Source organism: Pararge aegeria, chromosome 3 (assembly GCF_905163445.1).
Source record: "Pararge aegeria chromosome 3, ilParAegt1.1, whole genome shotgun sequence".
Lineage (NCBI taxonomy): Eukaryota > Metazoa > Arthropoda > Insecta > Lepidoptera > Nymphalidae > Pararge > Pararge aegeria.
In genome coordinates, this window is record NC_053182.1 from 20,112,975 (window position 1) to 20,128,196 (window position 15,222).

The 15,222-nt window shown below is 36.5% G+C and overlaps 1 protein-coding gene across 1 annotated transcript in view; it reads left to right on the top strand.

Moving 5' to 3' along the window:
* Positions 1-2,542: 2,542 nt before the first annotated feature.
* The window catches only part of LOC120637200 (inactive hydroxysteroid dehydrogenase-like protein 1), a 29,482-nt gene continuing 16,802 nt past the window's right edge, over positions 2,543-15,222 (top strand). The window contains exon 1 of the mRNA XM_039908900.1: positions 2,543-2,808. Coding sequence (XP_039764834.1) covers positions 2,646-2,808 — 163 coding nt within the window. The 5' untranslated portion in view covers positions 2,543-2,645. The remainder of the gene's footprint in view (positions 2,809-15,222) is intronic.

The following is a 15,222-nucleotide window of genomic DNA, read 5'->3' on the forward strand; positions in this document are numbered from 1 at the left end:
CCGAGACTGCAAGAATCACTTAATATGTTACTATAACAAGTTCACTTATCTCAGCTGTAGCTCTTCCCACAGATTAACGTTTTAGAATTTAACAACATAGAAAGAGACAGTTAATTACACAAAGAATGCAAATCACTGGGGTACGCACAAAGAAGGAAGTATCTATTTGTAATAATCTGTAAATATTTTAGGGTATTTTAGCGGTAGTTTCCGCTATTTAAAAATAATAATTTGGATTGGTCGTAAGTATATGGCATATAGGTACTCCACGCTTCTTGTCTTATACGCAAGCAAGTGGCAAATATCATAATGGTCTGTCAATAGGTTAAATATAATATAAAATGAAATAGTAAATATTAAATAAAATGGCGGAGTCCCAGGAACATTTAAGGAATAAATAATAAAATAAAAAATCAAGTAGGTACCTGATAATAACTTGACCTGTAAAAAAAGTGTTAAATTTTATATTACTTTTTATATTACTATACTTTTTATTTTACTTCAATCGCGCGTAAGGTTACACGCACACAATTTTTACCCCTACAAGTTAGCCCTAGACTGCTACTTCTATGCTATTCTAATCACTTTCTTAAGAGAGAAAGTCAATCTTCATATGCCCTCGAAACCTGAAAATCAGCGAATTTTGGAACAAGTTCATAGGATTATTCAAACAATTGCATAACAAAAACACCCGTTTTTATTTGCCTGACTCTCTGTTTTATTGCCTTGTTCGTTTCCTTGTTTCTGTCTGTTTTCCAGGCCAATCTTTCTAATTTCAATGAAGGAAGAGGATTACACAGGAAGTGATATATGATATAATATTATAGTGATATATATGATATATAATATATGACACGTACATACGTTACATAATATATAACTTCCTGTTCCTTCACCTAAGGCGTCACTGGAGGTCTATGAATACTTGAAACAAAAATAAATGAATGATATTTTGATTATTTTTGTGTCGAAGTAGTAGGTTCATTGCAAAAAAAAGCTATTATGTAAGAGTTTATGGAAGGGTTAATTTATGAGTTTATTCAAAATAGAGGTAAAATATCTTATGAACATGAAACACGAAATAAGAGAGTTTGTAATTAATAATTATATAAATATTTTTGTGACATTTCTTAGTTAGGGTCGAAAGTTTAAAATTTTAAGTGTTATAGTAATTTCTCTAAATATGTAAGAAAATTGCATGCCAGAAAGTGGCAAACTGTTGGAACTATTAATTATTATTTATTTATTTGCCATATTGTGGGTACATAACAAGAACACATTTCACTAAACAGACCCTTCACAATCGACTGTCACAGACAGTGTGCAAATGTTTATTAAAAATAAAAATAAAATATAAATTACATTACAATTTAAAGAATAAAAATACAATAATCAGAAATAAGTAATAATGTCATTTTAAATTAATTAGGCAAATAATACAATTACAAATGTTTGTTATACAGTTAGAAAAGTTAACACAGTAGGTATATTGCAGGCACTCTTTTACACTATATTCCCGCTTACAAGACCCAAAAAATGTACACAGTTAAAGCTATTCTACCAATTCATCGCCATGAATGATGAATCCATTTCCGGCCCACTACAGGGCACGTGTCTCTTTTCAGGATGAGAAGGTTTTAGGCCGTAGTTCACGGCCTGAACCCTTCTCAAGCGGTTTTGTAGACTTCACACACCATTAAGAACATTGTGGAGAACTCTCGCATGCAGGTTCCCTCAGGATGTTTTCCTTTGCCGTTTAAAGCAAGTGATATTTAAATTGCTTAAATTAAAAACGCACATAACTCTGAAAAGTCAGTGGTGGATGTTTCGGCTCGAACTCTGTCTCCATGAAAGTAAATCCGAAGCCTTACCCACTGGGCTATCAGTGCTTCATTACCAATTGTTATATAAATAAATAAATATACTACGGCAATACACACATCGCCATCTAGCCCCAAAGTAAGCGTAGCTTGTGTTATGGGTACTAAGATAGCTGCTGAAAATTATTATGAATATAATACACATAAATACTAATAGTATACAGATTAACACCCAGACACTGAAAAACAATCATGCTCATCACACAAACATTTTCCAGTTGTGGGAATCTAGGACCTAAGGCCTAGGACTCAGAAAGCGGGATCGCTGCTTTTATATGAAAATCCTGTGTTATTGAAAAATACATTGAAATCAGTAGAACCCTAATAGTTTAACTTATAGTAAAAGGGGATGAAAGTTTTTATGGAAAATTTATGTATGCAATATAATTTAACATTCTTTAAATAGATACCTAGGTATATAACAATTGAAAATCGTTTGTGTGAAAGCGGTGAGTGTTTTTATGGCGGTTTTTTCAAGAAATCGTGCGCGTACGAAGTTCCGCGCAAGTAACCATAAGTAATAGGTATGTAGGTACCCAACATGTTGGTGTGTAAACTTATCTGTAAATATACCTAAATAATTATGGATTTACAATCAAATGGTTACGTAAAAGGTATCGGTAGTAACCGCCACACTCGCGGTTTAGTCCGCGATTGGCCGTCATGTAGCGACGACGCGTTTTTACTTTCTAAAACAGGCCCGAACTACGAAACTTTAAACATAAGTACATATTATTGGATAAATCTATAGGAATTTAATTAAATATGTTGGTGGTTTTGGCTCTGGCCGTGGTAGGCGCGGTGGTGGTGGCGGGGTTCGTGATCGATTCGCTGTGGAGTGTTGTGGAATTGATAACCTCGTATCTGATGCCATACTTCATACCCGCGGAAGTGTTACCCCTTGCGAAGAGGTTCGGACCTTGGGCCGGTGAGTGACTTTTTACTATCATTACTGAGTTAGTACGTCTATGTTTGTAGATCAATCACGCAGCAACGGAGCAACAGATTGACGTGATTTTTCGCATAGGGTTAGTCTGTGAACCGAAGAGTCAGATAGGCTACTTTTATTCGTGGTAAAATTCAACGTTCGTAATATAACGATCTGAAACTCAATTCTGTTTATAACCTCTTCATACTAAGACAGCTGACCGGTTTTTGATTAAATTCCACATGTAAGTATAATTAGTTAGGAAGTAGGGATACAGTACACGCGAGCCAAGCCGCGTGCACATCTTGTACCTACCTACTTACTTATAGATTGGTTGTTTTGGTTCACTTGAAACGGACGTTCACTTTTATAGTTGCCCTTTGACCTGACACATTAAGGTACTTGTATTTAACCGCCTCATTGGTCTGTAGGTCCGCATGAGGTCATAGGCGGTGGCGTGCACTTCATAGATGCACAAAAGCACTGCATACCCTAAAATTGATTTATATAACTCGTATAAAAGGAGGATTTTTGCTGTTCTATGCAATTTTCCTGCTGTACGCATACCCTGGTGAGAAACCCAGTGCACGCCACTGGTCATAGGTGCGATTCTCGTTTCGGGCAAAGAATTTTAGGTATTGTTATTAACGTTTAAAAAAATCTGTAGTAAATTGACGGAGGGCTTCTACGTGCCACGGAGAGCACATAAGCCTATCAGTACCGGTTTTTATCACTAGTGAATGATGAATGGTGAATGGTGGGTCTATGCTCTAGAACCCAGTCTGCATGGGAGGAGGCCTTTTACCAGGATTGGGGCTTCCATAGGCTGATGATGTTGAATGTTCATGACTGTATAAATATAGGTCCTCCATTACAATAGTTTGCGCACTGGAACATTGTAACACACTTGGAAGCCTCGCTTCGACTCAAAAATGCAGGTGCGTCTGCTACTTCGAAGACTGTAACCCACAGGGTACCTACATTAGTGCGTCGCTGTTCGCAAAATATCTAATACTTACTACCTATTTTGATTTCCCATTGTTTCATTAATAATTAACATAAAAATAGATAAATATAATATTGGTAAGGCAAACATTTTTACGCATAAATATACGAGTCCTTTTCTCGAGTTCGTATATCGAACCGTTTTTAAAGTAACCAGTTATGTAAGTGATATTTAAAGTATATACCTACCTATGAGAGTATGTTTAACAAGAAATTATTTTATTTAAAGTACGTTTTAAAGAAGGCTTTAAATAAATAGTAGGCTTTAAATGTTGTTTCTTGTATTATATATTTCTACTACCTATTTTAGGTAATACTGTAATCATTACGAGAAATGGCCATAGTGACATCTGCATATCGTCGGCGAAAGGTGCAGAAGTCATTTGTGGGATTGAGTATACGCTTTTATAATATGATTCCTAAGGTAATTTTGGACCTACCAATGTATAAGTTTAAAGAATGTGTTAAAGTTAAAACACATTTAGGTATTACAGCTAGGTTATTAAACAATTGATGAATTTCTTAATGACAAGGTTGCTTGGAAGCATCCGGCTCCGCTTTCCTCTCTCACAAGATAGAAAAATGTATTTTAAAATGTAAAATGTAAATTGTTGATATTGGAAAAGAGCAACTGCTGAGTTTCTTGCCGGCTTCTTCTCGGTAGAATCTGCCTTCCGCACCGGTGGTAGAGTCACTACACACATGAGACAGACTTGACGTTTCAAAAGTGCTTATATTAGGCCTACTTGAAATAAATGAATTTTGATTTTTTTTTAATTGTTGTGTATTTATTTTACATAGTTTCCAAAAAAGCCTGCGTCTGTGCTGCGGAGTATTTGAGCGCACAACCATTAGTTTATAGGCAGGCCATACAAACTAGCCTACTTAATGTTATACAACATGGCAACTGGCAAGAATTAAATGCCTATGTAGTCGGCTACTTGTAAAACTGTAATGCTTACTTGCACTTACAAATGTTGTGCCTAAGTAGATATTACACAACTCATACTGATTCAAACAATTTTAAATTTTTTGTATTGGCTACGCTGTCTCTATCAAATATTCAAATTCCATACTGATGTTATAAAAATATATAAATGTTTTCTAATACTAATATATACTAGCTGAGGAGTTTGTTTTTCTAATTGAGCGCGATGATCTCAGGTCCGATTTGAAAATTTCCTTCAGTGTTGGATAGCCCATTTATAGAGGAAGTCTATATGCTATATAATATATATATCACTACTTTCCGACCAATAGGAGCATTGCCCCAATTGAGAACTTTTAAAACCAGGTGATTTTCTCCTTTTGAGAGCATATCTAAGATCCTTTCAGACTATTCAGACGGATAACCTTTCAAACAAAAAAAACGAAATCAAAATCGGTTCATCCGTTGGATAGCTACGATGCCACAAAAACACAACCATATTATACACACACACACCTATGTATGTGTGTGTATAATATGTTTGTGTAATATATAATTTAACCCGTGCAACTTCGTCTGCACCAAATCGGTTGTTACCGGAAAACACAAATAAAATGACATTTTTTAAAAATGAATCCTAACTAGATCGATTTATCGCCCCCGAAACCCTCAGTATACTAAATTTCATGAAAATTGTTAGAGCTGATTCCGAGATTCCAATTATACATGAATACATGAATTTTAATAAGATAAGTAACAGTAAATACTATTAAAAGTGGTCATTAATGTAAACTATAGTGATAGAACTTCGTAGTGACGGTAAACTAGTTACTCCGTCTGCAGCCCGCAAGGTTGGAGTCAAACATCCTTTGCTTTGAGCACATACAATGACACCGACACCCAATACTGGCAAACACAAAAAACAATAGCCAAACACCCATCCACACGATCGTTTGCTGTTTGGCATTCAAGCAAGCAAGGCAAGCATCTGGACGCGGCATGAGAATGAGAAGGGCTTAGGCCGTAGTCCAGGACCCTGGCCAAATGCGGATTGATAACTCCACACCCTTTGAGAACATTATGGTGAACTCTCAAGCAAGTCAATGACCCGTTAAAGCAAGTCATATTACAATGCTTAAATCAAAACTTACAGTTTTAACCCCCAGCGTAAAATCGACGGGGTGTTAAATGTTTGACGCAGACGGATAACCTTTCAACCACACACACACACACACAAACACACTCTGTGTCTGTCTCAGTGCTCGAAATCCGTTAATAAATGACAAAGCTCTGAGGTAACAAACATAAAAATATATATATTTATATGTTGACAATGCAAAGTCAGTCCCAGTCAGTAAAGAAATCCCCTTGTACGTAGAGCGATTAGGCCGCAAAATTGTATATTGTGTTTGCTTATTTTTTTTCTATTTTCTGCATGTTTATGTGGTGTGAATAAAAGTATATTCATTTATATGTATGATATATAGGCTATGGATATGATAGGCTTTTAGAACCATAATTCACAAAGCACCGTGATATGGCCGTACGAGCGAGGCATGGCTATTGACAATAATTATATTATTATTGACGTACACTTTACGCACAGAATACTCAAGTACTATTAAGCAAATTATATTTAACTCGAAGGCCGATTGGCGCAGTAGACAGTGACCCTGCTTTCTGAGTCCAAAGCCGTGGGTTTCCCATAACAAGAAAATGTTTGTGCGATGAACATGAATGTTTTTCAGTGTCTGGGTGTTTATCTATATCTTATGTGTATTTAATTCATAAAAATACCCAAAACACAAGCTACGCTTACTTTGGGACTAGATGGCGATGTGTGTATTGTTGTAGTATATTTATTTATTTATTTTATTTCCCCACCACCAGGTGGATCATCTGTTCGGTGCGTCATTTAATAGTGAAAAAAATTACGTAACCAATGTTGCGTATCTCGCTTGTCCAAGACCGAAGCAACCCATACCTACTTTTAACATGGAGCCGTAACAGACAGTTTGTAACACACATTCAGCCATAAATAACCTAAACTCGTAAAACATCATTGGTTTTTTTTTTTTTTTTTTAATATATAGACAAGTGCTTGACTGCAATCACACTTGATGGTAAATGATGATGCAGCCTAAGATGAAGCGCGCTTACCTAGAGGATGCCTATTCACTCTTGATTTGAAGGTACCCAGGTATCAGGGAAGACGGAAGATGGGAGGGCATTCCAGGCCTTTGCGGTGCGGATCAGAAAGGAAGAAGCAAAACGCTTCGTACGTGTTGATGGTATTTCAACCACTATACAACTAAACTAATATTGGTAAACTATAATTGTCGAGTACCTTTACGAGTGCACATCATGAAATCCATAAAATGGTCGCATAATACAACAAAAATTTTAACCATTAGATCATCATTATCATTAACCCATTACCAGTGGCGTGCACTTCATATATGCACAAAAGCACTGCATACCCTAAAATTTATATATTACTCGTATAGGAGGCGAATTTTCGCCGTTTTTGCAATTTTCCTGCTGTATGCATACCCTGGTATGAAACTCAGTGCACGCCACTGCCCATTACCGACCACTGCAATGGGCGGGTCTCTTCTCAGAATGTGAAGGATTAGGGCCGTAGTCCACCTCGCTTGCCAAGCGTGGATTGGTAGACATCACATGCCTTTGAGAACTTTATATATATTTAGTGAACTTTATATATTCTTCTTCTTCCTTGTCGTTTCAGTCTTGACAGACTGGTCGTGGTCGTCATCTGGGTGTTGTGGCTCGCTTGACAATACTTCGCCACTCTTCTCTAACGGTTGCCTTTCTTGCGCATTCATGTAGAGGAGCCTCGATTGTAGCCTTCACTTGGTCCGTCCATCTCATCGGTGATCTTCCGCGTGCTCTGGTACCTTCTACTTTATATATACTTAGTTATATTTAGTCAACTCACAGGCATGCAGATTACCTTGCGATGCTTCCCTTCACAATTAAAGCAAGTGATATTTCATATTTTTAATAATTAAATACCTATGCTACGACGGCACACACATCGCCATCAGTTGTAGCCCCAAAGTAAGCATAACTTGTGGTGCTAAGATGATTAATGAATATTTTTATGGATAATATACATTATAAAAAATTGTTAAACAATTAATCATTGGTCCACATCTCCTGAGGATGCTTGCCTTTGCGGTTTCGGAGCGAAATGTGCGAACATCTGTTTTTGCGGAGTATAAAGACTGAAGAAATTATTAATTACACCATACGGATTTTTTTCACGGAGTATAGCAAATTAAGCTTAATTTTCATAATACATCGTGGAATTCCGCAAAGTAACGGCTGCTTTTATCCAATAGAAGAACACCTATTTTTTCGTCCCGATTTGCAACAGTGATCTCTTAGCGACATTATAAACACTAGATCTACGAGGCAGTTTACAACATTCTATATTTTTTTTTAAGGCTGATCGGTAATGTTGTGAGATTGTATGTGGGATCTAGGCTAGCGAGCGCTACCATCAGCTCGCAATCAACCGCATAGTATCCTTGAGAACAAAAGATAAATGTACCTACTGCATTTCGATGGAGTACCTACGTACTTTCAAAATGCCACTACAACTTGAACGCAGTCTCACTGATACGGCAAGTGTGATGTCGCAGCCAAAGATGTTACCGGCTGGCATGGTATCGTAACGAAACGCGCAATCGTTTCGCGTTACGTCTTTGTCGGTAAGATGGTTACTCACCAGAGAAAACTCCGAAATTATAGATTCCTGTATTGCCCTCCCGAGATTCGAACTTTCGACCTTCCACTCATAAGACCGCAGTGGTCGTCAAAATGATTGTAGGTTCCATCATAATGACAAAATTTAAAAATACTACTACTACTTTACTTAAAATTACACACCATATTTTTATGAAAAAACTGAGGAGTAATTTGGAAATTTATCATCATCATCAATCCTTCACCGGCCCATTACAGGGCACGGGTAGGAGACACGTGCCCTGTAATGGGCCGGTCAGAGTGAGAAGGGTTTTACCATAGTCTGGCCACGCTACTGGCCAAATGCGGATTGGTAGACTTCACACACCGTTGAGAACATTGTAGCGAACTCCAGGGAATGCAGGTTTTCTTACGATGTCCCCCTTCACCGTTTTAAAGTAAGTGATATTTAAATTCCTTAAATTAAAAACGCACATAACTCGAAAAGTCAGTGGTGCGTGCCGAGACTCGAAGTTTTTCTTCTACAAAGGAAAGCCGAAGTCTTTCCCACTAGGATATCACTTTAAAATTTATAATTTCTGAATTATTTTCGGTCAGGTCTGATCTGGTGGCTAGTTACGGACAAATTTTCCGTTCCGGTACGATCTCGCGTAGAAACCACTAGGGGTATCACTATCAGTTTAACCATGCCGTTCTCCTCACTAGATATCCCATCGATCCTTTCCAAAAAGCTTTGTATGGCTCTGTTCAACTTATATTGCATCACTTTATCACACATTCGAATACTTATCCGGCTGTAAACAACGAATAACGAGTTTGTTATTTTGTCAATTTTGTTTTCGTTTTGCGCAAGTGATTTTAATTGAAACGAATCGCTAATTGGCTGCATTTCAGAAAATTGTCGTTTCGGATTACGTACGCTGTTTTGTTTTGCGTAATAAGTAATAAGAAATCGTTTCGAATTTATTGCTAGATTGCTAAAAGCATCGCTGTGCTGAAAGTCGTAAAAGTGAACAACGTTTTAATGACCCGCACTGCCGCAGTTGGTACTTGAAGGATTTTAAGACTGGTAACAATGAAAATAAATGTTTTTTTTTTATTTGTTTACTTACGCCATCACATTAGAAATATCTAAAATTGACAGTGTTTCTCTACCATAATATGCATGCATTATACATATAAACCTTCCTCTTGAATCACTTTATCAATTAAAAAAACCTCATCAAAATCCGTTGCGAAGTTTTAAAGATCTGAGCATATACATACAGACGGACAGATAGCGGGAAGTGACTCTGTTTTATAATATGTAGTGATAATGTTGCTCAACCTTGGGTTTAGCCCCATGTGCCTGTACCTACACAAGAAACTACACCATTCAGACCAGAATACAGCATTGCAACTATGCTGCTTTGCAGCAGAAATAAACATGGCTGGTAGTACTTCTGTCTTAAGAGGTCTGTCACAATAAGCTGTACTACTAATTTTATTTAATGAGTAGAAACTAATTAGTTAAATTATTTGCAATTTCCAGGGTCACCCTTTAGAATGCGCATGGCCTCGAAAGTGCATACCATCCATATATATCCATACCATCATATCATATTTACAATTTGGTAGGTTGCCTGGTAGAGATCGATAAGGCCGCCTATTGTACCTTTTCTCCTTTATTTTAATTGTATATATTTATTTTTTTAATGATCTTTTTTTTTAATAATGTGTATTTCATTTCGTTTCATTCATTTATTACATACATGTAAATAAGAAATCTCTTAGCATATTGAATACAATATCGCGCTCGCTACCGTCGGTCGTGTGAACAAGCTCTGTTGCACAATGTCATCTTCTGTAGGCATTCTTAAGAAAGTTTCGTCATACTCGCATACGTTATAACTCGTCAGCCATAATGTAATGTTTTGCGATCTTCAATACGTCGTTACACCGTCGAAGTATCAAGAGGTATCTTAGTAATTGCGTAATGAGAAGACGCGACTCCTCTCGAAATAATAGACGCTGACTTCTATTATTATTTATTATTTGTCAGTGAATTAGCACAGTGGGCAGCGACCCTGCTTCTGAGCCCAAGGCCGTGGGTTCTATTCCCACAACTTGACAAAGTTTGTGTGATGAACACGAATGTTGTTCAGTGCCTTGGTGTTTAACTGTACATTATAAGAATTTATTTATTTATTTAAACATCTTTATTGCGTAGTAAAGGAGAAATTACAAATAAACTTTAAAAAAAAATTAAAAGCAAAAGGCGACCTTATCACTAAAAGTGATCTCTGCCAGGTAACCTTAACGATAGTACACAATAATACATGAGAGACGGGAAATCGCAATTATAATAAGCAATACATACATTTACACACTTAAGTACATACTACTAATAACTAATATAATAAATTATTAAAAGAGATAAATAAAATAAGATATATATATATACAATAATAAATATTTATATATACTTACTATAGATATATAAGTACACATATACAAACAACAAAATTATAATGACAAATATATGTATATTTTCCATAAAGTATTCATCCGACACATTAGTACCCACCCCTAAAACAAGCTACGCTTACTTTAATTGGGCTAGATGGCGATATTATGTGTATTGTCACAGTATATTTATTATTAATACTGGACTGGCTGTCTTCTAGTCCTCACAAATCTCTCACATCTCTCTCAATAAATGTCTTAATAAATTAAAAATTAAAAAAACCCCGACTTTCAATATATTTTTTTTACTATATATGAGCCTTTTGGTTTAACACCAATAATTGTAAACAAATATGTAATCCGCCATTTTGTGGCGTAGAATCGGTTCAAAATGGCCGCCATCTTGAACTAATTCTAAACACACGTAGCTAAAAATACTTGCGCCTAATCCACCTTTCAAACGAAAAAGAAAATCGAAAGATTCATCCGTTGGGGAGCGAGTCGGACTCGCACTAGGCTGGCCGGCTGGTTAATTATCTATAAAAACGGCAAAAAAAACCATGTTGATTGTATATGGGAGCCTCTCTCAGAATTTTAATTTAATTTAATTTCAAAATTGTATACATATCGAGCAAAAACGAGCAAAACAATCACGTTTGTTGCATTTTTATTTTATTCTGTTTTTTAGTATTTGCTGTTGTAGCGGCAACAGAAATCATCATCTGTGAAAATTGCAACTTTCTCACTATCGCGATTCATGAGATACAGTCTGGTGACGGACGGACGGACGGACGGACAGACAGCGGAGTCTTAGTAATAGGGTCTCATTTTACCTTTGGGTACCTAGATGGACAAATGTAAATGCTTCGAAGTGTAAGGTCTGTGACTCCACGCCAATGGGATCCGCCTGGCCTGCGCAACGTTTGTCGCAACTTGACATTTGGCTGTTGCGACACGTCATTCGTTCGAATTATACCCGGGCCACGAAGACATAATCGTTTTCCAAAAGTGGGTTAGGGTCAGTTGTTTACTTGTTTCGGCCTCCAAAAATCGAAGTCTCGTATAATTTAACCAATAGAAAATTTTGGATTAAGCGTATTTAGGCATTTAAATTTTTTTAGGGTTCTTAACCTTAAGATCTTAAGATCTTAAGATCGTTTGGGCGATTTTTATCTCTACAATCCCATGGCGTAAGCCTTATTCGGATGGGTCTCTCAAAAATTACTGCCATTATGTAGAACTCTCAGGTATGTAAGTTTCCTCACGATTTTTTCGTTCACCATTGAAGCAAGTGATATTTTATTTGCTTAAAACGCACATAACTTTGAAAAGTTAGAGGTTGGGAGGCTGGGGCTCGAACTCGCCCCCCCGAAAGTGAAGTACAAGTCCTCCCCACTGGGCTAGCACCTGTTTAAAATTGAATTGTTTAAAAAATTTTAAATTCACCGAATCAAAAGTGTCGAATATAGTATTTGTGTCTTAGATATTTTTGTTTAAAATAAACCATATCTTATATAAATAGAGTATGTTTGTTTGTTTACTTGAACGCGATGATCTCAGGAACTACTGGTCCGATTTGAATAAATCTTTCAATGATAGGCTGTATTTTATTACGCTAAGACCAAAGAGCATAGAACCAATGAAGAATTTTCAAAATCGGGTTTTTTTTTCCTTTTGAGAGCAGCCGCTGCGTAAGCGGTTCAAGTTTCTATAAAATTATGCAAGACAAAGTTGTTCACCTTTAAAAAATGTCTAAAAAAGCTGCGACAGACATGTCTATCTATCAGACGAAGTCGCGAGGGACCGCTAGTAATTAATATTTTAATGAGTGGTGACGATGGTATTCACTTATTACGCCCAATCAAATAAATATCGACCTTGGCTAGTTGCACTACTGTTAATTAATGTTCCGCCGGAGACCAGCAATTTGAATATTGGTGCAAGGAACAAGTTTTGATAGTTAATTCGGTTTAATCAAATAGTAGATACTTTACTCAAATTATGCAGGTTAGGTTTTTTTTTTCTCTTGCCTCTGTATGTTTCATTGTTTGCACTGTCCCTCTTGTTTTCTATTATTACTTTCACCAAGGGTTGTCTGTAAGAGATTGCTTTTGCAAAATTGCAATAAGGCCGCCTTTGCACACAACTGTATTTAACTTTTTTATTATTATTATTTTTTTAATTGTTTTTAATTTTACTTATTTTTTTTTGTTTTCTTGTGTTTCTTGTATTGTTTCTAAGTTTGTGCAATAAAGTATTCTAAATAAAAATAAATAAAAATAGGTACCTACTAGTGTTACGCGCGTAAGACGTCCTAGTTCATCATGATTTTTTACAAATCCCATACGAACCGTTTGTTTTGCTGGAATAAAAAAGGAGCTATTAAAGATTTTAAACTAAGATTTTCTTGGTTAATCAACATTTCATAAATATAGTTCAACGGGTACATACCACGATAATATTTTGGATTTGTCGATATTTCGACCCAGTTGCATGGATCGTGGTCACGACAGGACTGCTAGATGGAGACATCTCGTACCTACGAACTCGACAAATACAAAATATTATCGTGGTGTGTACTCGTTGAACTATATTTAAGAAAAAAAAGAAGCTTTTGTTACCTACTCTTTGAAAACTAACTCTCTCTCTCAAAAATCAAGTTGAGTAGTTCTCGTATTTACAAAATCACGATCGTTTTTATAATATTAGTAAGGATTAGAAAGGAGTACAAAAAATATAATAAATAATAAATATACTACAGCACTACACACATCGCTATCTAGCCCCAAAGTAAGCGTAGCTTGTTTTATGGGTACTATATGGTATATATGGGTATATGACTGTTGAATATTTTAATGAATAATAAAATTCAAAAAAATTAAAAATTCATTTATTTCATGTAGGCATAAGCACTTTTGAAACGTCAAGTCAGTCTGTTTGTAGTGACTCTACCACCGCTTCCGAAGGCAGATTCCACAGAGAAGAGCCGGCAAGAAATTCAGCAGATTGCTCTTTTCCCTGTAGTGCCCCTGTAGTGGGCCGGTGATGGGTTGATAGGATGGTGGGAGGTTTCGGTCGTGGCTAGTCTCCAAGACATGGAAGAAAGAGGTGCCGCCAAGCGATTTAGCTTTCCACCACGTTTTCGCGTAGTAACCATTTAGGTGTATAACTGCTTCTTTAACGAGTTCGCCCGGAATCTTAGTGGAAGGAGTAGATTTTTTTTTCAATATTAACATCTACAATCAGTCCATAGACTCCCTACTAATATTATAAATGTGAATGTTAGTTTGTTTGTTACGCCTTCACGCAAAAACTACTAAACCGATCCTCATGAAACTTTGTACACATATTCTTGGAAGTGTTAGAAGTAATATAGTATAGGATTCTTTTTATCCCGACATTAAGCTCGGTTCCTTTGGGAGAGGGGATGAAAGTGTTTGACGATTTTACATCATAACTCCGACAAATTATAACCGATTTAAATAATTATTTTTGTACTATAGAGGTTAATATGTGTATAATTTTGCCCAAACTTTGTGTAGATCTGATGAATGTGTTTGGAGATTGAGGACAGAACTCCTCAGCGGACAGCAGCAAACCCCTCATTTAAGGCTTAGCGATACTGAATACTTTCAACTTTTTCAGAACTACAACTAAACTGAATGCCACATCAAAAAACAAAATCAAACGCAGACGAAGTCGCGGGCAATAGTTAGTAGACTAAGTGGATTTTATGTAGTTCTTACTGACTTCTCTTGAGTTATGAGGGCCTGTACAGTATGAAGTTCTTCTGCCTGCTTCAGACGTCTGATTCTTTCCACAGTCAGTAGGCTGTGTGCCAGTGGATTGGGGTGTTTTACCAATCATTCCCGATATTCAGATCTATATCTATTAATTTCATCGGTTACTGTTGGCACTCCTAAGTAATGATGGATCTCAGTGTTGTGTATAAACCTGGGAGCATTAGCAATAGTTCCGAGGATTCCATTCCTGGGCTCTTTGAATGGACAGAATGTTAGATTTGCAGGCAGTACTCCATACCTGAATACAATAGAGCCAGACGGGTTTAAGAATGTAGCAACACACCAGTCATTGACTTTTAAGCGACAAGGTAGACTGTCTAAAGTGGAATAAATAAAATTTGTTTAATCACAGACTTTTTTTTTCTTTGTTATTAATCTACCTACTCGTATATCGTTAGTGAACTCTTGCAAAATAATTATTCACGACTATAAGCAGTCATTGGTGTCTACATGTAATGCCAATGGATGGCAATGACTCGAGTGATCAATTCCACGGTCACC